Here is a 25115-nt window from a genome sequence, read left to right as displayed (position 1 = left end):
TTATTAAAATGAACATTTAACTTGAATCCAACCATTTTAATCAAATAAATAAATAAATAAATGTAGCTTACTTAATACATTTGCCCTGAGACTTCTACCTATTTTTGGTCTTGAGCTATAAATCCTCTTTTATATACACTGATAAAACCTAAAGAGGAAATAGGTTGTGCTACCTATAAAGTTAAAACACTGAACCTGAATACGCAAAATACCCTGTGAAATCTATAATGGAAGTTAAAAGAAAACATACAGAAGATGAAAATTCAGACACAGTTTCTGTGATTCTTAAGCATAAGAATACAAAAACCCTACAGGAAACAAATGAAGGTCTGTTGTTTATGCCACTTGCAGTTTGGTGACTTTTACAATGTGACTTTAAACTGAAAGCACTGCTAGGTTGGTGGATTTCTCTTAATCGAGCTGATATAAACTGAACCCCTAAAATGAACCCAAAATCTTAGGACCCTACTTGAGCAGGGGGGCTGGACTAAATGATCTCCAGAGATCCCTTCCAACCTCAACCATTCTGCGTTCTGTGTTTACCATTGCACTGTTACAGGACTACCATGTATATAGAAAAATTTTGTACGTTGCTCTGTGGATAATATTTAGCCAACTTTTCATTAAGGTAAAAAAATGAACATACAAGCTACACAAATCATTATGGAAAAGGCAGAAAAATAAGTCTTTTACAGTTCCTACACTCTAAAAGCCAAACTATTTCTACTAACACAAGTTATTATGTTAAGAAAAGGAAAGCATTCAAGAAGAATTGACATGTAACTTGATGCCAAGAGAGAAAACACACAAAAGTTCCAGGAGTAAAAAAAGTAATTCAAAGATTGACAAAAACAAGCCAAAATCTCTTGAAAAGAAATCCATTCCATATAGAGGCTCAGGAGGTTTTAGGCAATGCGTACTTTGCATCAGTTCGACACAGGATATACTCCTCTTGTTACTCCTCAAACATGGTTTCTCTCTCATCTTTAACATATCCTTCCCATTCAACTGCTGTCAAACTTGCCAGCTTCCAGAATAAAAGACTGTGATGTTTATTTTCACACTAGTTATTCACAGCCAAGTGGGGTTTGGGGGCTAGGGGGTGGGGTTGAGAAAGATCTTACCAAAGTAAATGAAACTCTAAGAGATACAAGGTTTGCGGTGGAAAAATAATAAAAGCATTTAGTAGGTGGAGGTCTGCTGCTGCATTTGAGGAAATGATGTGGAGAGCTAGTCTCAGTAGGGACATGTTGTGGCTCCAGCAGGCTTCCGTTCAGCCCTGGGTCAATACCAACGATTTGCTGGGAAAAGCAGTCATCCTGGCTAAGAAATAATGGGGAAGATGAAAGGACTAAGTCTCAAAGGCAGTCTCAGAAGTGTTTAACTCAGAGGGGCTGGCACACACAGAGAAACACACTGCTCAGCTTGTGGCAGCACCTAGCTGGCTGCTAAACAGGGCTGCAGATGCCACTGGGGCATGAGAAGCATTTGACCATCCTCTATGAGCGCATCTTCCCTGACTCTCTGAAGGTCTTCAGAGAGGGCACGCAGAGCTGGTTCCTCAGATTAAATCACACAGTAGCCATTTAAACCATCACAGTCAGCCGCAAAGAGCTGATGTAAGCGATCTGTGGCTGATGAACATTACAGGAGACTAGATCTAACTTTTTCCCAAAGCCACAACAGGACAAAACAGTTTAAGTCACCCTCACATCAACACAGGTCTGCCCATCAGTGGTCAACCCACCTGCCTTATCAAATAATGCTGTTGCACAAAATGGCCAGAACTCAAGAAAAAAAAATTATACATTAAAAAGTAGTGTTTAAAAGACAAACAAGTAAAATCCCCCACCATTTTGCACTGGAACTGATCTCATGCCATTTCAATTCCTTCTACAACACTGCAGGACCTTGTAAGAAAAAAAAATGAGGGGGAGCATGAGGCTGCTAAAGCTGTCACTTGCTAATCAGAGATTAATCAATGGACACCAGCTCATACAGATTAATTCACAAATGTACTCTCTATCTCTAAAAAAACTAGCTAAACACACAAAACAATAAAATAAATATAGTCATTGGTCCTGTCTCTTTCCTGCACAGTAAATTTGACAGCCAAATTAATAATCAATTAAAATCATATCACTACAACACTGCTTGCAAAACAGCTACTTGAGGGTATTTTTCTTCTGTAGAACTTAATAAATTGTAGATTTTCCATTTGAAACTAAGACGCTCGGCTTTAATTTTCATGTACCTATTAGAACCCGGATACACTCAAAAGCACTGGTTGTTTACGTAAGTGTCATGGTGGGGAAAGCACGACACAGTTCATTCAGCTACAGATTGGAGAGGAAAGAACAGCATAATGTGTACAATATACTACTCTTATTCCCTACATTGCGAGAACATATTTTCATCAATATATTCTTCATGTGTTGGATGAAAATGCAGGATTTCAGACTTCACTAAAGCACATTCATCACATACTGAAGTGAGAGTCTGGAAAGTCTTGCCCTTATTTTTACTTCCAAAATTCAGGCTCTGAAGTTAACTTTGATTCATTAGCAATTATGCAAATAGACTAGCAATTTCGGAATCTATGTAAAAATGCTAGTATATAAATTAATTTATTTTAAATCCAACAAAGCTTTATTAATCTGCCTTTTTAAGAATCTGTGGGGGAGCCCTGTATGAAGACAGGAAGAAACATCAGCTTGCAAATGAACAGTAAGCTTTTTCAGTTACAGAAACAAACAAAAATTCTGAACAGGTTGTTCTTTTTAGTTAATAAAAAACCACTCCACACCTATTCCGAAGCCCTCACTTAAAAACAGTTTTCGCCCCCATTACTGGTATTTTAGCTTACGCCACAGTTAGAGAATGCAAGGTGCGTATCAAAGAATGGTAAAACCACAGAAAATGCAAAGTTTGAATTCCCAAAATGTCAGAAAAGGAGTGCTCAGAGTTTTGTGCCAAACTGTACTGTTAATGCACCAAATGAACTAATATTTGAAAAAGACACCGGAGCTAGATATGATGGATCATTTTTTATCCAGCTTACATTTTAAGAATTGGAGTTAAATAAATACCAATATGGCCAAGCTTTCTAACAAACCACTTGGAAGACGTTGTCTGCAAATGAGTCTTCAGCCACTGATCTTTTGTTTAATCTAGACTACACTGCCTCTCAGCAATTAAAAGCTACAGAAAATCTGTTATTCTTGCTTTTCTTGCTTTACGCTCCCCTACCCACCCTCCAAAAAAGCATCAAGAAGTGCCAAAATCACATACTTCATGCAAGTATACTGCACTAACTATGTTTCTAAAAAAAAAAAAAAAAAAAAAAAACCAAAAAAAACCTGAAGGGCTGGTCTTGTGTGCGCTAATCAAAATAAAATACCATAGTCTGAAGACCTTTAAATATTAAGAAAAAAAGTCATTTTAAAAATGATTTGTGTTTTAAAAGAGAGAAAATAATTTCTTGAAGGTAACTTGCCCCTATCTTTTTCAGTGAGTTTTAAGCAAGTGAAAAAAGAAGGAAAACTATTACTGATCTCAACTTAAACTGTCCTTTTCTCATACTGTCAACGACAGCTGTAAGTTTTTGACCTCAAGACACTTAAAGTAAGGTATGAGAAGATGGCCTTTTAGCTGCTAAGTCTTAATACACAACACAATTACACAAAGCAAATATAAGTGAGCAAAATGATGCACCATTTTATTGTAAAAAATAGTAATACCTTCATCTTGTAAAACATTCTTGCCAGCTGGGTGATGGAAAGGAGATGATTCAGAGCTGTGTCCAGATTTTGAAGGAGAGGGAAATGGAGTGTGCCCCTGAACAAGAGGGGAAAAGACACCTCCTTTGTGCTGTTGTCCTTCTTCTTGGTTTTCAGTTAGGTTGTCAAATGAGAATGCTGCACTGCTAGCCACTGGGGAGAGGGAGGAAGCACCAGAATCTGATGCTGGTGAGGATGCTCTCACACATAAGGGCAGAGGTGATTTGGAAATGTGCATGGGACTACTGTAACTGTCTGACGGCTGTTGGTACAAGAGATTATAAAGCAGGTTATGCCATTTAGTAACCAGTCACAGCAAGGTTTATGTTGAATATGCAATCCTTTTCTTTATTACTTATCCTTACTATTTTTAAGAAATAATTCATGTTATTACCTTTTAATACCACACACTTTTTTGCTTATATATTTTTTTCAGATGGAAGTTAGAATCAGACAAAACAATAAGTAAATATCGTATCAATTGTTTTAGCAAATAGACAAATGCAGGCTTCAAGTTCCTTTCATCTCCTGCAAAAATAAAATGGCCCACTCTGCATCATAAAGTACACCTAAATCAGAAAGCCCACAATTCCTGTAAAAAAAAAAAAGAACAAAAAAACCCCAACAGATGTGCTGACTAAAAGGAGAGCAGACTCGGCATATCGCATCGCTCAAGGGCATTCACAGCACGCTGGCCACAGACGAGTAAAGAAAATACTGCCTGTGCTACACTGAAAGGACAAAGAAAGAGAATGAAACAACTTACAGGGTAATGTAGCACTCCATGAGAAGTGTAAGAGAGAGTGAAGAGTCTTTCTCACCTTTCGTTCCAGGCTGTCTTCTCCATCAGTTGAACTGATACTGTCATAAAGCCTTGGTCTAGTAGGCCTTTGCCGTTTGTTCTTCACTGAAAGTTGGGCTCGAGTTTTCAGAGCTTTAGAGTCCAGTCTCTCTGTTTCTGGCACTGCTTCACTGAGATCTGTACGAAAACACAATTTAAAGCTATTTAACACGAGAATCTTTTGGACTTAAGGTACTGTTCCTGTGGTATTACCTGTTCCTACCTGTATTACCTGTACTCAGGTATTACATGCACTTTTTCATGTTTATTTGCACCTGTACCTTCAGAACTATTAAAGTGCACATGCAAAGAACCTAGTTATTTACAGAAACAATTAGCAAGTTTATCTGTACAGACACAGCAACTGTATAAGGAAAAATTAATGATCAACTCCAAATATTTAAAAATTCAACAAATGACTCACATTGTAACATGAAGGATCGCACACATAAACAGACAAAAAGAGTATCTCCTGTTGTTAAATACAGGGTACTAGCCTGGAAACTAAGTCCCCTTTGACTCCCTTAGACCCCTTTGTATGTGCTCAACCTATAGAGGATTCTCCTCCACAATGGCATACAGAATAAGGAACAGATAAATAGCATAAAGTAAAGTAATCCTTATCTCAATGCTCTTTAAAAGACATCATCTAACATCTGGATGAATATACCAATTTAGACTGAGTGGGTCAATTTGCTTGTCCCCAAACTTTTAAGTCACCTGAAGAGGACAATTTGGATTGCCGTTTTTCTCCCCAAACTGCCCCACTAAGCATTTCTCCCACAGCTTCACCAGTTTTGCAAGATTCTTGTCAAGTTACAAAGGAATATCTACAGCAGTGCTCAGGCTGCTCTACATTTTATCATACCCCCAATGGCTTAAAATTTTAAAGAACATTAACTTGTTCTCTCCTATACCAAGTGCATTTTATCCCCCCAAAGGACCTTGTGCAATATGTGTGCATTACAACCAAGGCAATGTCTGTAGTCAGTAGCACACAGGGCGATACAGCAAGCGTCTAAATAATCAGATTCGCAACTCCATTGCAATTAGACTGACCTGTGGGCAGCCTGTCATGGGATTATGAACAAGTGTTAAACTCATTCCTTCAGACTACAGTAGAACAGTCTGATCGCTCTATCGCATCATCCCTCTCATGAGGGGAAAGCAGAAAGGAATCCCAGGCCTCCCCTGGACACCACACGCAAAAGTGTTCGGTAAGTGCTAGAACAGTGCAAGGTAAGAGGCAGGACTACATGGCTATATACAGGGAGGGATGGTGTGGGGACTCTCAGTTTCAGCATTAGTGAGCTGTTGGATCAGTTCAAACTCTTGAAATCTCAGCCAAACATCGAGTTAGTCTGTCATGAAATAACTGAAGGGTAAGACATGGCTTCAAATTCATTTTTCTTACTGCAGATGGATGTTCTCATTGCACCACAAGACTTCTAGTAACATGTTTTGCTTTCCTTCTTTGAGAGTTAAAGTCTATATACAGATGACAATACAAAATCATCAGCATTGTCTGACTTGTAATTATGCTCCCACTGGCAGTATTAAATAAGGTGACTGCACCTTGCAATGTCTTCCACTGCTTATATTTATTCTTTCAAGTGCCTTCTCTTCCACACATACCTTGCTTTCACAGCTCAAATTATGCAAACTTTGGACACAGTACTGCAAGCACTCACTCACACAAGTGGTCATACTGGCCTTGTTGAAGCCAGGAGATTGTCAGGGCCGAGCGCTTGCTCCTCCCTCTCTGCAAGAGCTGGGCCGCCCACGCGCAGTGGCAACTCAGTGCAGGTCCCTCATCTTGGGTGAGCCTACTGTCAAAAAAGCTGAAGAAGCACCAGTGGGAGTCTGCCTCCCCCCTTTCTTTCCAGATCAGCCTTTATGCTGGGTTCTTTCTTACCCCTGGTCCCTGCCAAGCCACACTGCAGCCCTGCCTCTGCCTGGCCATGTGCCCTGTCGGTCAGGACCCGCAAGCTGATATCCCAGCTTGACTTTGGACTGGCCTTGCCGCAGGACTCAGGCCCTGACCCAAGGACTGATCTCCCAGCTCCCCTTCGGACCTGCCTCACTATAGGGGACTTGCCTGGTGCCCTTGGGGCTGATGGTGGCTGGCACTGGTAACCATCACAATCCTGATCCTGAACCTGACCCGCCGACTGATTTCCCAGTTGGACCTCAGACCTGCCCCATCACTATGAACTCGGCCGCTGATTTGGGTGCTCGACTGACCCTGATTTCCATCACTGGACCTGCCCTGCTTGCTGTGCTTGGGAGGAGACTGAGCGCTCGCTGGTGAGATGTCTGCCCTTCCTGCCCATGGTGCCACCCTTGGCTCCCCACTTCCTTTTAGGCATGGGGCAGCTGACACAAATGCTCCGTGCTGCTCCTTGCTGCTCCGTGACACAAATGTACATCCAAAGCATCTCTCCTGGCATCTCCCAACCCACTGAGGAGCCTGGTAAATAGCTCACACAAAACTTCTAACAGGTTAAATTTTGTCACAGTGACAGTTTAATTAGACTTTCTTTCCACAGGCCTGGATACACTTCCCTCCAAAGGGCTTCTGTCTGAATTATTTCAGTATTTCTGTGGAGCAGGAAGCAGCTTGCCTGTTCTCCTGCTGTTTTCCCATTATACACTAATAGATTTCAAAATCTCCCTCCGTGAGCTGATGCATTCCTGGGTATCCCAAGACACTCACAAGGCATAAGCATCAAAATAGCTCGATTGGGTATCTGCACAGAGGTAAGCAAATATTATCCAAGTCAGCAGCAACTCTGAACTGTTTAGATTTCCAGTCACTGAATGCTTCCAGCTCATGTATAAAGAGTTTGGTTCTCTACTTCAGACACACTGCCACAGTTCATAACCACTGAAACAGAAAGCTATAGTGCACTTTTTCTATTTTTCTGGAATATAAAAATAAATCAAATACTTGTAACGGAAACACAACTCACAGGCTTCTAGTACTCTAAGACAAAATGAAGACAGAATTGGTGGGCCTTAATGGTTTTGATTTTCTCTTTGTAACGTCCACTGATGTCACTGGAAGCCTGTCCACAGGAGGTTACGTTGCAACAGGACTGAGGAGCCATGTAGTGAGACACAATGTTAAACATGGCCAGCTGCAGGGACAGCTACGCTCCTACATCAAGTCGCATCCACTAGTTATTCTCAAATCTGTTGCCACGGAGGAATATAATAAACAACTCAGTTCACAGTGAGGCAAAAACCATATTTAGTATCATTTTAATTAACAGGGAGGGACATAAAAATATTTTACGTATCCTGATTTTTTTGTGAAGATACACACCTGCAAACTATAGAGTAAAAATTACAGGGTGTGGATCCACCCCACAAACCTAATACTGAGGCTCAATGAAAAGCATGCTACTCTCTTAGAATAAAAACTCAGAAAGAGACTGGAAGAGCTGCTTGTGTGACTCACAAAGACTGCACCGGACACGGCATGTCGTGGAGATCTGCTCACCATCCAGAGACATGGGGGGTTGCCCCCCTGCCCTTCACAGGCCCTTCTGTCAACATGCTCAGGCTGGTTACTAAATATATGTATTACTAGACAAGGATAAGTCCTTTTCTTAAAAGGCTTACAGAAGAATGATGATAGAGAAATAAGCTCTTTCTCTGCATACCAAGTATCACTACATTACAGTCTGATACAGACTTCAGAGACTCTGATTTGGGATTTACTGGGGAAAGAATAGAGACAAAGTACACTATATTTTTAGAGAGCTCTTTATTTTAAAAAGGGACTTTTCTCTTGCTGACAATGCAAGTTCAACCTGGAATCCAAGATTTAACTATGCTTTTTCTGCTTTCAAAATTTTATTGATGATATATAGAAAAGCTATTCATTTTTCAACCAAATATTTGTGTTTAGGTGCTTAAACTTGAATAGTTAAATTCACAGATAGTATATTTTAACTCTTCAGAAGTACTGAACACTGGGCTGCATTTTTCCAGTGGAATGTTTTCCCAATGAAAAAGCAAATTCTTTCAATATCAATTGAAAAAATAATAATTTGAAAGTACTGTCACACTGATTTTTAACACTTCACAAAAAAGTTCTTGAATTTTTTATATTTAGAAATTCTGTCCAAATTATATTACAAAAAAAAAAAAAAAAGTCAAATCAGAATGAAATATTGTGGTCTTATTTAAAGACAATGTTTCAGGGAAGGCCAAAAGGGATATGGTAAAGGCATGTCTTAAAATGAATTTCAGCTCCTTCTTCTCAGATATGTGTTAACATTGTTAAGACAGTAACTGTAAACATCATTTTTGTCAGGTAGGTAAACAAAGCACACTTTCCTTTCCTGATGCAAATTACTGCAATCACTTCTATTAACAGTGTTGCTAAATTTTAAATACTTTTGTATCACTTATTGAGTCTCTAGGGCAGAAATGTAGACTTTCTTGTCACCATGAGTGCTTTTCTAAACTTCAGAGATTTAAGTAAATAAACACTTGCTAGAAAAAAACAGGTCTGTGCAGATTTGTGAAAACTAATTCCAGAGGTCTGCATATCACACAGCTACAGCTTCAGCAGGACAAGCTCTTTTCTATGTATGTACTATGTTAAAAAATGTAATTCATATTGATTTGTTTGCAGAGCAATATTCAGTTTGGCCCACATATGAAATAACTGTTAAAATATCGATTTTAATAAAACTTCTCTGCCTGGTAGAAATCAATTTATCTGGTAATGTAATGCATACTGTTACACCAGAGAAATAAATAATATCATAGTTTATTTAAAATGAAGATCTGTATAGGAACAGTCTGGTGCTCCTTTGTCATAAGCCCAACACCTGACTTCACAGAATGTCACTAAATATACATTAAGATCATAGGAGATCATAGGATGGTAAGGTTGGAAGGGACCTCTGGAGATCACCTAGTTCAACCCTCAGCATAGGCCACATGGGGATTGAGCCCGCAACCTTGGCATTAGCAGCACCACACTCTAACCAACTGAGCTAAACCTGCCCCCCCCCAAAGTAAGGCAATTAAGTATTGCCCCTGCCACAGACGATTTTGATCCAAGGCTGTGGACCTAAAATCAGCTTTGATTCTGCATATACTTCATCTCTGAGGAACCACTTGTGGTTACATAGCTTAAAACTCTAACTAAAGGTATGAAATTTGTTAGCATATTTTCACTGGCACAGCCTGGATAATGGAAATTACCCTTTCTGTAAACCAAGTAAAGGTTAGTTACTCTGCTGACAGGATCTATCCAAATATCACAAATTTTATTTTCACCTACTTATCCTATGGCACAGGAACTTATTTATATAATTTACCACTCCTTTATTTTGCTCTATTCTTCTTTGAAATAACAGTTCCTATCCAATTCCACTTCATTTTGCATATGAGTTTTCTTATTTATGCAATAATATAGATAAACACTATTAACAAACTTTGGTTTTTAACCTCGCTGAATTTTAGATGAAAAACCTATGAAATTGTAGGGAAGGTATAAAACTACACCACGAAACGTGATTTTTCATAAATGTGAAGTAAACCACAGGACACAGAAGTTTAACTGATAGGCTAGTAGGAAAAAACAAAACAACCAACTTTATCTTAGCAATTACTATTTTCATTGCCATGATGCACCCACCAACAATGAAGATCTGTATTTAACATACTACTCACTATAAATTACCCCCAAAAGTTCACTAGAGAAATAAGTGACGTGGAGAAGAACAAAAGCATATAGCTTGAACAAAAAGTATTTACATTTCATGATGCTCTTCAAAGATACAAAACAGAACCAGGAAAACAGTAATTGAGACTTAAAAAGCATATCTCAAAGGTCTTCCAGTCGGTTGTACTTTACCGTATTGGTTAACAGTGCGTTCAGATATGTCTATGTAATTTTAGAATTCAGTTGCCTATGCAGTTTTCTCTATTCACTTATGTAGTTCAGCCTTGTTATTTATTATTAGTAGTAGTATGTAGAAAAATGGTAAGATACATATACTCATGCACAAATATGCACATGTGTACATACACAAACATGTGTGTGCACACGCATGCACACACAGAGTCTTCTACAAAGGTACCTTGATAGGTCCACTGCAAATATATACAAATAATTTCTTTCTCTAAATATATCTAAGGGATCCATTCAAATGGGAGATTTAACATTGTTTTTCTCATTTTGGTAATTCTGTTCTTATTTGACCTTTGGTGGTTGGGCAATTAAGGATAGATGTAGGAATACATGAGAAAACAGAGTTTTCTCCTACTGCATTGAATTAAACTTAAATGTTGATAGCATCCCACTGAAAATTTATTTAAGCTTTAAGAAATCAGTAATGATTTTTGTTTTATAACAGGCACTAGTCACTTCCATTCTTTAAAGGATATATATTGCACAGCTGTTCTGGGACTCTATATTGTCCTTATTTGGTATACGACTAGTACAGCTCCCATAAGATAACGAGCTTTGGAAAAATAACAGTTATTCATTGTTTTCTTTAAATCCTAAATTATAACCATACTATTAACACACACATTAACAGGAGTTATAGGTCGATTCAAACAAACCTTGACTTAAGCCATCCAGACAGGACACTTGCTTTGTGTCTAGATTTTCTACTGGATCCCTTCTAGAAACTTCTCCAAAAGATGTCTGCCTTTCAAAAATGTTGTTGTTATTATTAACTTGGCTCCCATTTTGCTTCAACAGCCTGAAAACTTCTGCTTCCAAGTCTCGTATCTGAAAGAAATATAACTCATTATTACTCATAGCTTACACACAAACATCTATAAAATGTGCTTTTTTTTTTCCAGATTATCAGACAGAACTATCTCATTCTTCAAGCATTTGAGTAAATACTACTCACACGAGTTTGTAAGCCTTGAACTTCTGCCAGATGTGCCTTCTCCAAGTCTTCTATTTTCTTTCGTTCAGCTTCCTGGCGTTTGATGAAGTCAAGTTCTCTTAGGGGAAAAGACATATTTGCTGTCATCAAAACAATCAGATTCAAATAGAAAATAAAATGTTCTGACAATGTTATATTTAAAAATGTGCATCAGAAAATTATGTAGTTAACATATTTTACTACTAATCTGACAATGAGTATTAAACTGCAAATAAGACAAAAACCTAAACAGTTATTTATTAGTCTAAATGAATGAGCTATATAATAATACGGGGAATTAAGCTGGAAAAGGTAAAAATCTCAGTTGTTCTAACTGATAATCAGAACTGTTAAACCAAATCAATTTTTTCATCATTTGTATTTACAATGGAAGCAACATTAGCTCAGTTCTGTTATGAGAAATGGGGTGGAATCTCGTATTTTATAGGAATATGACTGCATGCTTTCACTGAAAGGGCATAATTTTCTAGTAAGCTATTAAAAAAAAATCTGCTGGGTGACTTTAGGAGCCTGAGGCAGTTAAAAATGATTGACTAGATCTTTTACTAATATAACTTAGAATACCAACAGAAAAATTATGCAGGCTCATTCTAGCAAGGGATTTGCCTTTTATTTTGAAAACCTAAGAAGTTTGTGATAAAAAGCACATAAAATGCCAGCTATTTCTGTAACAATCATGAAATTCCAAGATGGGTAATGACATTTTGACTATCTAAAATCTTCATATCATTTTCAGTGGAACAGGATATTCACTTCTGCTTTCCAAGGTGTCACTTGACATTGCTATACGTTTTGAAGAAATGAGTTTTCTTCTTTAAATGACTGCATTTCAGTAGTACATGAAAAAAACACTACAAAAGAAACCTTGTGGAACCGAAGCTGTTATAGAAATGTAAGATGTTATTATTCTTGCTAGCCATCAGGGGGAGGGGACTACTTGAAACAGAAGGGGCCAGGCAATCATCAATTAACTCAACTCAGCTCAAACATTCTTGGCATCTAAGAAAAGATGAAAAATAAAATGTAGACGTGCAAGAGCACAATTTCTTTTTTATGTTACATTAATACACAGCAGGAGTGAATCCGGATGATACAACATCACTACAAATTGATGATAACATTTCTAACCAAATGTTTTACTACAATTATTCTTGTTGTTCGCAATCACATTTACTGATCTAGTAAGTCTGAAATATTTCAGCCTGAAATACTTCAGATTAATTTTTCATTTAGTTATACTATTATTTTTCAACAACGTCTTTCAACCAGTACTTGAACAATGCTAACATTTTTCCGTAATAAAGAACCGAGGGGCTCTCACGATAAAAGCGAAAAGTATTGTTTACCTTACAGGCCTTTAACAGTGGGTTTCATATTTCAAAATACATCACACACATGTTTCCTATCTGGCCACTAATTCATTTGCTGAGCCTGGTGTAGCTGCTTACTTTTGCTGAAAATCCTTGATTAATTTCTTTGCCTTGTTATATTTCTTCTCCAGAGCCTGATACTGACTTTGCGTCTCCTTGAGGTGTTCATTCACAGTGTGACACAAGGTTTGCGCCTCAATCCAGTAACTCTCTAATTTCATCATCCTTTCCTTATTCTCCTCAATGTTTTGCTGGAGCTGCGTCTTCTCCACTTCCCACTTCACCTTCTCATTCTCAGCAGCCTGCAGCTGCACAGAATAGTAGAGATGCCAGTTAGTTAAGGGTGAAGTCAAACAGCATAAACAGTAAAAAAAATTAGTGAAATAATAACTCCAAAATAATGTGTTATTAATGAAAACAGGATTCCAAGACAAGTAGAACAGACTGATATATATGTTATTCTTCCTCAGAAAATGAGGCAGAACCTTTGCTCTGTGTTCCAGTGCAGCTTCTAAGCTTCTCAGGGATACACTAACAAGCTTTAAAAATTTATGTAGTGGACTACTGGGTTAATCAATCATCACTAGGAATATATTTTCCTCCATATATCTGACCCAGGTGATAGAAAACATTCATACACTTCCATAAGCTGGAAGTTTGTTTTCCCAAACTAGAAAATATTTTGAACTCTTACAATGCCTATTTTTGTGTCATAATCTTTCTTAATCTGGAAAGCCAAACAAAAGAGGTTGGGAGAACAATGCAAAATTTAACATCAAGTTGTAACCAAAAATAATTGTTTTTCATTCAAGCACAGAGAGCTTTACATCCAATACTGCAAATATTCTGGAACTATCAGGAGGACAAAGAACTTGTTTTAACTGTATTCCTTGTTTTACCTAAACAACCTTACCAAGTTGTAAGTAGCTGAAATTAAAAGAAAAATACACCCTTGCTGTTGTACATTTCTGCCTTTTCAGGTGCTGATTCTGCCGAACACTGCTTAACTTTACGACCAGTATAGTTCCACTAATGGTTCTACTATTCTGCACCAATGAAGTCAATCGACCTTTTCCATAGGCCTTCAAAGTTGTCTGAATTTTACTGCGATTTTTGAACAACCCTTGCACCCACAAGTGCTGTGCTGAGGGAGCTGGCTGACGTTATTGCTGGGTTACTCTCCATCATCTTTAAAAAGTCATGGAGAACAGGAGAGGTGCCTGAAAACTGGAAGAAAGCCAGTGTCACTCCACTCTTCTAAAACGGAAAGCAGAAGGACGCAAGAAACTACAAGCCAGGCAGCCTCCCCTCCGTCCCTGGAAAGGTGATGGAACAGTTTATCCTAAATGTCATTTCTAAGCACGTGGAAGAAAAAGAAGGTGATCAGGAGTAGTCAACACGGATTCATCAAGGGGAAACCATGCTTAACCAATCAGTATTCTATGATGGCTGGATAGATGAAGGAAGAGCAGTGGATGTTGTCTACCTTGATTTCAGCAAGGCTTTTGACACTGCCTCCCACAGGTAAGCTCAGGAAGCATAGGTTAGATGAATGGACAGTGAGGTAGACTGAGAACTGGCTGAAAGGCAGAGCTCAGGGGGTTGTTATCAGCAAGGCAGAACTTAGTTGGAGGCCTGTAGCTAGCAGTATCCCCCAGAGGTCAGTACTGGGTCTGAACCAGCCTTGCTCAACTTACTCATCAGTGACCTGGATGAAGGGACAGAGTGCCTCCTCAGTAGGTTTGCTGACTGTACCAGACTGGGAGGAGTGGCTGATACATGAGAGGCTGTGCAGTCATTTAGAGAGACTTGACAAGCTAGAGGGCTGGGCAGAGAGGAAACTCATTAAGTTCAACAAGGGCAAGTGCAGGGTCTTGTACCTAGGGAGAAATAACTCCATGCATCAGTACAGGCTGAGGGTAGGCCTGTTGGAAAGCAGCCCTGCAGAGAAGGACTTGGGAGTCTTGGTGGGCAACAAGTTGATCGTGAACCAGCAGTGTGCCCTTGTGGCCAAGAAGGCCCATGGTATCCTGGGCTGCAATAGGAGGAGTGCTGCCAGCAGGTCGAGGGAGGTGATCCTCCCTCTCTACTCAGACCTGGTGAGGCCACATCTGGTGTACTGTGTCCAATTCTGGGCTCCCCAGTACGAGAGACATGAAACTACTGGAGAGAGTACAGTGTAGGCCTACACAGATCATTAGGGGCCTGGAGCACCTGCCCTATGAGGAAAGGCTGCGAGAGCTGGGCCTCTTTAGCCTGGAGAAGAGAAGACTGTGGGGGGATCTTATCAGTGTCTACAAATATCTTGAGGGAGGCTGTGAACAGGATGGGGTTGGACTTTTTTCCAGTGGTGCCCAGCGATAGGACAAGAGGCAATGGGCACAAACTCAAACACAGGAAGTTCCACCTGAATATGAAGAAAAAGTTCTTTACAGTGAGAGTGATAGAGCACTGGAACAGGTTGCCCAGAGAGACTGTGGAGCATCCTTCTCTGGAGATATTCAGACCCCATCTGGACGTGATTCTGTCTAACATGCTATAAGTGAAGATGCAGGGGGGTTGGACTAGATGATCTCCAGAGGTCCCTTCCAACCTCAACCGTTCTGTGATTCTCAGCTCCTTGTTGGTTCTTCACGTTTCCCAACCAAAGCCACCTGCAGGTTTCACTGTTTGGCTGCATATAATGCATATTTTAGTTCTCAGAATTTACAAATGGCAACCATCCATGTTTACTTAGCAACACTATCTAACTTTCTCTAGACCAGTTCTGCTGGTATCATGAATGATGCATGTGCAAAAACAGTAACTCGTTTGCAATTTTGGTTGTAATTTACCTACACTAGCCACATTTTCTTTGGCTCTATTCAAAACACCAGGCAAAGAACTCCAACACAGAGAGGTACAATAACCCTAATCTTGAAAACGGATTTACACATCTGAATGTTTACACCCACACATCATTTCCATGAAGTCAATGGGGACTGGTACAACCCCAATGGATTAACCATGCAGCTCCGACTGTTAGACTGGAACTGGAAACTAGAATGGAGAAAAGACTTCTGACTTTATAAGTTAAAACAGTACAACAGAAATTGTCATTACAGAAAATAGTTGCATTATGAATTTCTTTTTAACAATAATTTATATGGATTTGATAAACACTAGACAAAATATATGGTGAGTGTAAATGGTTGGTAGAAAGAAGTAATCATCTAAACTCTTTTCTGAAGTTAAAATTTGTCCATCTTCCTTTTATTTCCTTCTGTAAATTGCTCAAAGAGAACGATGTTATTAGAAAACCTAATATTACTGAACAACTGAATTATCAGCTGAACTTCCCATAAAGGTTATCCTACTATAAAAAAATACAATTTCTTTTTATTGCTATAGAAAATTCAATCTAATATCTAGCATCCAATTTTGAGATAATGTTTTCCATTAAACTGGTAAGCTTTTTCCTTTCTAGAGTATCTTTTAAAGAGAACAGAAACAATTGGAACAGTTTTTCTTTTCCTGTAAAGAGAAAGTAATTTCTATTAAATATCTTTATATAAATCAGTTCTTAAAAAGAGAAAAATGCCTGGAAAAGCAAAATAACATAAACAGGATGCTTTAATATCACTATCAATTAGAAAACTATTCATATAGATGCAAATAATCAATCAAAATATAATTTTAAAAACTCAAAAAAGACATTAGAATCGTAAAACTAGAAATCTGCCATTTGATTATAATACTGTCATTTAAAATGTATGTTTGATTGAAGCTATACAAGTTGGCAGCTTCTCTTAGTAGCAGCAATTAAGATTTTATTGAAATTTGAATAGAGGATATATAACAAGGCAATTTAGCTGAGCCACTGTGTTTCTTAAACAATCTTTAATAAGGATGTTGACTTCTCCACCCACATAAAGATCTGATTTTGTATGAGGGAGAGAAGAAAAAAAACAGTGTGTATTAACTGCATATTGATCCTTACCTTTGTCTTCAGCTTCTGAATTTCAGCTTCTGTAACTGCATGTTTGATTTGCAACTAAAATCGAAAATATAAAATAAACAAGTGAAGTCACAGGGAGTACTCCAGTATTTTTAAAGCCTGTGCTGCAAGTTGAATACCTTATTACATAGCAGAAGGCCTTGAAGAGTGCTGCAGTGCAGTAGATTGTAAATTAAAATGTCTAGCTTGCAAAATGACTCAGTCTGTGCAACCTAATTAAAGATAGGATGCCGCCCAACCACTCATAATTTCAAATCAGAACATCCAATCTGTTTAGCAAAACCAAATGCCTTACGCTTAAAAAGATGCTATACTGCTGGGCTTTGCTCTCCTCTGATGTGAATATGAAATACGCCCCAGTGCTGTTATAAAGTCCCACTGCATTGATTAAAGCAGGCATGTTACAAAAGAGCAAATACAGAAATAAGTGATTTAACAACTCAAGAAGTCAGAAAAACCTTGAACAAAAGATTCCACGCATTTATTGCATGCAAGATGAATGTTAAAACTGATGCTATCCTTATCAATCATTAGCTTGAATTATTCTATTCAAGATAGCTAATCTCAAGTGAGGAACTGGGAAACTAAAAAACAGGAAACAGATTTCAAGCACACAAAATGATTGCAAGTAGATTTAAAGGTGATGCATTGTGCTAGAAGTTATATTTACATTACCAAGCACTGTGTGACAGTAAGAGTGGATCTGTACAGCAAACAGTTGGTACTGAGGACCTGACATGCACACAGACCTGTTCTTGGGGGGGTGGGAGGGGGGCAGGTTAAGACTGTGTTCTTTGAATCAATTTACATTTAGTCTGACTCTGCACAGTAAATGCCCTTTAGCTGTTTGAGTGTATCGGGTACCCTTGTGAAATGTCTTCAAGCTTAGTTTCAACCCACGGTTTGCCTGTTCCGAAGTACAAATTGAAGAACAGCTTCAAAATGCTTATGTAGGTGTGACCCAACACGGGTTTGCACCTGAATCTCTTCCGCTTTACTGTTTAAAGCAGTTAGCATGGACAAACTTACAGACAGGCCACAATCTTAAATCTAAAGCACTGTTTAATTTGAATCAGAGGCTTGTCTGAGTTGGATAAGGAGTGAGGGCAAAGGTAAAACTTCGTTTAGTTTGAGTTAACACTGCAGTGAAGACAAAGCCTTAGTGTATTATTTATGAATACCAGGAATAGTTATGGAAAAGCATGTTTTACATGATGGTTACTTCTCCTACAAGGATGACTGAAGTCTTTGAGAACAGTTTATGTTGAGCTAATGGAATACATGGGGGAACTGTACTGAATCAGAAATTATTATCCCTGGTAAAGCAATGGCTACTTTCTTTAAGACCAGTTTTTTAGAAAAAAACAAAAAACCTGAAAAAAACAAAAAACCTGAAAAAAACAATTCAAAAGAAAAGTTCTTTATTTGAAATAGTTTTAACAATAGGAACTATCACAGCACTGATCAGTACAAGTAACTGAGAAAGTGCGAAGCTACTTCTCAATTCCATTTTCCATTTCATAGGACCTCTTAGACTCATTTCTTTTAACAGCAAAAATACATACTGTTAGATACACATTTGTTTGCAGATCAACCTAAATGCCCTCATTAACTGACCTAGTGAATAATCCTAGTCCCTCTTGGAGGAAAATTACTCAATTTATGCTGGAAGAAATGAGGAACTGATGCAAACAGTTTCACCTGAGGAATATTCTCCTTTCTACTGCTCATTTGTCAGTTACTGTCTCCAGGTAAGACGCAGGAACTGACTGTGAGCACTTGCAGTCCACACAGTTTCAGCAGGTACTTGAAGTCACGTTTTGACTTTGCACTAAAAAGTACCACAAACGTTCTTGTGCCCAGTAAGAGCAGATATAAGATTTCATTTTAAATGAAACGAGTTGCTATCTATACAGCTTACAGAAGCACATGAAATGTGGAGGCGCATCTGGCATACTAGCAAGTATAACATGAATAGGACCCAAACCCAAAGGGAAGTTATCCAAGCACATGGATAAACTGTGGATCACACAGAGGGTCCCTGATGATGTGCCACCTGAGAGCAGGGGAGTGCTGGTCTAGAACGGAAAGGCTTCAGTGCAGCTGGAAATAAGGCACTCAGCACCACTGGAGCTGGTGTTAATGGCAAGAAGTGGCTATTGCTGCTATTCCACTCAGTAGACTAGGAAGCCAGGAAGGATATACTATACTGTTTTGTAATTTGGTTATCAAATACTAGGGGAAATTTTAGGAAGATACTTTAGCTTTTGCAAGAGGTTACTTGCAACTTCTCAGCTCACTCAGGCCAACCCTCGATCTGCAGTTTTCAGGGGGACTGTTTTATATAGTAATCCAATTTCTGCTAATAATGAAAGACAATGAGGAAAAAATGTGAAAGAGCCAACTAATAATTTCACAGAGTTTAAAAAATGCCCAGACCTTTACTTAGTTCAGCTACTTTGTTCATTCTTTTGGAGTGAGGTAAAATCAGGGGGAAGATGAACGAGTTAGACTTTGCCCTTTGCAGAGTTAATAATGAAACCAAAAGGCCATAATTTAAAGCCTTATGGGCTACCTGCTTCCCATCTCTTCTAAAAATCCCACAAACCGGTAAGCAACATTTAAGCAGCTTATTATGACATAACAAACTCCAAACTGTTGCATAAATGGCAATCTGCTCAGGTACAGATGGTTTCAACAGTTATTTTTATACTCTCCGTTATTAAGCTAAAAAAATATGAATACTGAGCACCCAGTTAGATCACTGAATCAACACATGGTACAGCAGATCCCGTTAAGGCAGAAAAAAAAGACACTTTCCCATCGAACAGATGAACGTGTAGCTGGACATCTATTTTCTCTTTTCTTTCTTTTTTTTTTTTTTTAAACAGAACTAATCATGCTGGCAGGAAAGATGAGAAATACGCATTTCTGGTTAACACTGAACAACAGGCAAGGTGAGTGATTTGACAAGCAAATCTGGACTCTGTACTTCAGGTTTTTAAGCAAGTTTTCTGATATGAGAACACAAATACCTTATTCCATGTCTTATACAACACCAGACAAGTTCTTAGCAAATATTCCATATAAATATTTTATATTTTTAAAGTTTTCAAAGTCAGTATAATGACAAATTCATTTTAACAAAGATATTTTGAATATTTAGCATACTTCCTTTTATAAGATGTCTTGAATATTTCTTCATAAAGATAAATATTTCTTCAAAATAAAAACCTCACTATTTAAGTAAGATATTGAGAGAAAACAGATTGAATACATCTAAGACTCTAAGACTAAAAAAGGCAGAGTGGGATGGAAAGCTGGCAATAGTTAAACATCTGGAGTAAAATGGGTCAGAAAGTACCCAAGAGAATCTAATAACTGATGGTAATTTTTAAAATAATCATTATACAAGCTGGGTTATAATAATGCATTTTTCATAGATTTCATTGAAACGTGTGAAATATAATACCTAATTCATACAAGATATTCCCTCTTCCTACAGATCTTGTGTCTCTCCAGTCATTACAGATGACTACCTCTTTCTCTCAAAGCATGTAAGGAAAATTAGTCTCGTCTTTCCTACTTTACAGTCAAGAAAACAAAGCATGCAGAGGTAATGTGATTCACTCAGGACTGGCCAGGTCTATTCTGATTTCCATTCTAAAAGCAAGGCATTTCAAGTAAGAGTCCTCTCAAAGTATTTGGGCACATTTTTCATTGCAAAGACTGAATTCAACTAATTAGGTCAAACTATTATGTTAGAAGATTATGTCCATCCCATTTCTTTAATACTTTCATTAATCTCCAGAGTAAGAACAAGAAAGAAGTTATTCTTTAAATACAATTCCAGAAAACACTGTGTGGGTTTGTGCAGCGTGACTGTGAATAAGTCCTCCAGTGTTGAAAGAATTCAGGGCAAATACCAAGAAAAATACATGCACTCATTCTGTAACAGCCATCAAAATGCAGCTGTGTACTGTTAAATACAATCAGCAAATCAAAAGTGGCATGCTTGTAATAGTGATAGCTGCATGGGTTAGTGAAAAAGAGTCCACTCTCTGGCAGGAACATTTAATATTTTCTTCTCAGGCTTCCTCATCTGCTCTTCAGTTGAAAGATTTCGAAGTCCTTCAATTTGATCTTCTCTGTACTTGAGTTCTGAGACCATTAAATCAGACAGGTATACAACTAGCTTCAAATCAGTTTGGATATACTCAAATCTGGCAATAGCCCAAGCTGGTGGAAACTGTATTCCAGTACAGTTTTACAGGTGATTTAGTCAAAGGCCAGAGTCTTACCCATTACTGCATTTGTGCTTTGCAGAGCCTTGTTACACTGGCAAGTGCAGTGGTAAATGTTACCAGTAAGAATGGTAGTACCTTTCAACCACTTTGAACACGTATAAAATCACTATATCACCATGATGCAAAGTACTAAAAAATGAAGCAATCTGTTTTGTTCACTTGCATATAGCCTGGAACTTGAAATATGGAACTTGAAAATTTAAGTGAACTAAAAAACTTTCAGAAAACAAGGAGGAATGACAATAGGCACTGGAAGGCTGAAAAGGGTATCAAGAGAAAAGGGGAAGACTGCTTTCTCAGTGATAGATTACTTTCTGTAGTTTCCATTTCTATGACTCTTGCTACCAATAAGATACATTTGTAGAAAATCAAACATCTGCTTTGAGTGAAAGGGAGGGAAGGGGAAAAGACATGAGAAGAAGGGAGATAAAAAGAGAGCCTTTCTTTTTTAAAAAAACTGCCTTCCAGGCCCACACGGACTCTGCTGCTCAACTATGAGGCTTTGATTGCCTTCAATTCTTCCATCTTCATCCTGTTTAAGAAGTAGAATGTTCTTTTTTTAAAAGATGCAGCCCATTCCTCTGGGCTTGTATAAATCCATTTGTTTCATGCCTTTATTTGCATCAGAATTCATGAAAGTTCAGAAGTAAACCACATCAAAAGCACAAACTAAAATACAGCAGAAATATTTCTCAAACTTGCTGTGCTAGGTTATATAAACTGAAGGACTGCAGCTGATCTAAGCTTCACTTAGTCCCTGTGGGTGCTATACACACCACAGCCACAGAGGTTTGATAAAACACCAAGTTGAAACATGCCTGCTTCCACAGTAGAGCATCTTTTTGAACACATAACCAAACACACTACACTGCAGCACATTGATGAGTGTTGTGTAATGGTTTGGGAACTAGGAAGAGCCCCATCATGTTCCTTTTCACTTAAATTTAGTGTTTGTTGTTTGGTTTTCCTGGTCACTTTTGATTAGAATCTTGCAAAAAAGATAAGCAACTAAGCGCATTAACTTGCACCTCGTCTTTCTAGCCAAAAAAATGCAAATGAAGTACCAAGGTAGAAAAACTTTTGTACTGAAAACTTAACTTTTAAATCACCCTCCATCACTGGAACAGTCACCTGACAGCTGATGTTAAAACAACTCAGGAAAAAAACAGTTCAATTTACTTTAAGCAGAACTTTTTGAGCCATACATTAGTACTAACTACACAAACAGGTAGAAATCAATCCCGCCATTCAAGGAAAATAACAAATACTGAGCAATGAAATTACTAGAAATTTAATTCCAGTGAGATTTTTCAGGAATATTTTTCAGATCTGTAACTTACCTCTTTGAATTTGTGAGCAAGCTTGCTGGTGTCCAGATCACTGGGGGAGAACATGTCATCATTTTCAGGAAGATCAAACACTTCAATAGCCACATCACCTCCCGGAAGGACAGGTCCCATGTCTTCATCTTCTTCATCTGTAGCATATTCTCCTGTCTTAATTTCATAGCATTTAAGAAATTCAAGTTATCTTCTTATTATACAGAGATTGCTTGTACATAGTTACACATGTAACACTTGAAAACTTTCAGAGTGTAATTAAGTTAGTGTGCAAATACAGCATACTGCATGCAAAATAGCTTGTGTTTTTATTCAGCTCTAGTTCAAGCAGTTATGATTTCTAAGTATGTGAACTACTACTCCACAGCAGTATTTCAAAACTTTAAGATAGAGGAGAGAACAGTATCTTAAGCACTGAAGATTTCTAGAGGCCAGCTTTGTGGGCTGTAGTTCAATCATTTTCATCCTTTTCCAAAGATGGGTTTCTTTTCCATAGGAAGATCTCTCTCAATGTATTTCAGATTTAACAAGGAATCCCTTCCAAACAGAAATAAAATCTTTTGCATATATACCTATGCTTATCTTCCCACATATCAAAGGTGGTTGAATGCTTCAGCAAGGCTTCTGCACACTGCAGCACATCACATTTGAATCGCAGCTCACATATATTTTGCTGCTGGTGCAGATGACTATCCAAACACAGTGTGTGAAGCAAAACTTCCCTCAGGGCCACATGTGGATTTATAAAGAGTGAGAATAAATAAATGCATGAGAAAGGGAGGGCAACGAGGGTGTAGCCCTTCTCATGTTAATAAAGTAATACTTATGACACTCAAAGTTTTGAAAGAATTATTCAATTCTTACATGTGCTTTCAGTTCCTGAGGTCAAGGTGCATAGTACTATTTTCAGAAATATATTGCTAGTAATGCTCCAATATGTATTGGTGTCATTTTTTTTCAAAAGAACTCTTCAGAACAAAAGATAGTAATTTAGATGTTCAAACAGCAGTTAGAATTTCATCTTCCTACCTTAACTAAACCTCCTAGCTGTCATTTAGGCTTATGTAAGTCTCTTTCAAGTAAACAGCAGGGCATGGAAGCCTTTTAATTGTAGGTGCACAAGTATACACAAACAAAAAAAAAATACATATGCATCTAGTAACACAGAGATGTATTTGCAATAATAAACAGCACTGCTTCTTGGATAAATAGCATGCTGAAAATCTAAGTTTGTAGGAAAGAAAACTTTATAGTTTCTTTTTTCTAAACTGCTAAAATGAAAGACAAAATGTCTGGAAAACAAAATGATTTGGTAAAAACTTCTGAAGTTAAAAGAACTATCAAAAGAAGATAAACCACCAATATGTATGACCCATTCATATACTAAACACAGGTTAGTGTGAAAATTTTCCTAAGAGACCTGTCACTGTACATAAAAATATGTTTACATATTTTACAATCAAACATACAGTAATCATATTTTACATATTTTATATGTACTTAGACTAAGAACCTTAGTAGTCTTCAAACAAAACAGTTAGCAGCTGTTTTGCTTCTTTTTGCTTTACTTAAAACAAAAGCAGAGAACATAACCCACCTCCATCTGGAGTTTTCAGGTATGTTAGCATTACAGTTAAACGAAGTAACATTTGAAATTAAATGTATGATTTTATCTACCTAGATTTCTTACACACACCTAACAAATCTCCCATTACAATACACTCATAGTAACTTTCTGTTTTTATTTTATCCCCCATGGCTATGTACAGTCACTTACCTAAACTCAAAATTATATTGTTAACTCTCTCTGCTTTTTCCAGCAACATGTAACAGCACCTTCACATACTGTCATGGAAGTGACAAGCAGAGCATCTAACTCTAAAATCTCAATGAGATTTAAATTAATTGAATTACTGTGGGAACAAAATACTATACAATTCATGTACCATCAATTTTGAAGTTGTTATCCCTGACAGATCTATAAGGTGATAGGCAACTATCATTTCTACATAGAAAAAACACATCTGGGCAGGTCCATCTGTAATGGCAGGGAAATTTCTGAAGTATGCAGAAAAGAGAAGGTAGAGGGAGGACTGCCAGTTAGCAAGCTGATGCCCTGTTTACATAAAAATATAGGTCTGGTTCAGCTACATGTGCTTTTTCAAGCAACAAATCTTAGATATAGTTACTAATTTTAGTAACTGTAAGGTAGTAACTGTAACTAATTTTAGAAAAGGAATGAAACAGATGACTCTAGTTAGAACTGATTCCTTCAAAGACTTAAGCTATAAAGAAATATTTCACAGACAAAGAAAAAAAGTGATATATATAAAAGGCTTTGCATTATAAGTAAAGCCGTTTCAAACACTGAGTTATGGTGGAGACAAAGTTCAAGAACAGCCAACGTTCTACTGTCCTCAAGAGCCACAGTGCTTCAAGACAGCCAGACTGAAATGAACATAAAAGAGTATCTTGCTTCAAATTGTACAAATTGAGTGTGGATAGACACTGTCATTTTTGCTTCAATTAATACAAAAACTAGTCATCAA

General features: G+C 37.8%; 1 protein-coding gene across 3 annotated transcripts in view; it reads right to left on the bottom strand.

Moving 5' to 3' along the window:
• Positions 1–25115, bottom strand: part of PPP1R9A (protein phosphatase 1 regulatory subunit 9A) — a 151589-nt gene that overhangs the window by 18311 nt on the left and 108163 nt on the right. Inside the window, exons 7-13 of one of the 3 annotated variants that reach the window (XM_062569142.1) lie at positions 22567–22722; positions 16902–16955; positions 13001–13230; positions 11514–11610; positions 11215–11386; positions 4601–4758; positions 3741–4041 (exon numbers count right to left, since the gene is read on the bottom strand). In XM_062569142.1, the coding sequence (XP_062425126.1) occupies positions 3741–4041; positions 4601–4758; positions 11215–11386; positions 11514–11610; positions 13001–13230; positions 16902–16955; positions 22567–22722 (1168 nt within the window). The remainder of the gene's footprint in view (positions 1–3740; positions 4042–4600; positions 4759–11214; positions 11387–11513; positions 11611–13000; positions 13231–16901; positions 16956–22566; positions 22723–25115) is intronic. The other 2 variants (XM_062569143.1, XM_062569144.1) reach the window with 2 other exon arrangements.

The sequence above is a fragment of the Rhea pennata genome, chromosome 2 (assembly GCF_028389875.1).
Source record: "Rhea pennata isolate bPtePen1 chromosome 2, bPtePen1.pri, whole genome shotgun sequence".
In the NCBI taxonomy this organism is placed as follows: domain Eukaryota; kingdom Metazoa; phylum Chordata; class Aves; order Rheiformes; family Rheidae; genus Rhea; species Rhea pennata.
Note: the sequence above shows the minus strand (reverse complement) of the source record. Positions and strands in the feature narration are given on the sequence as shown.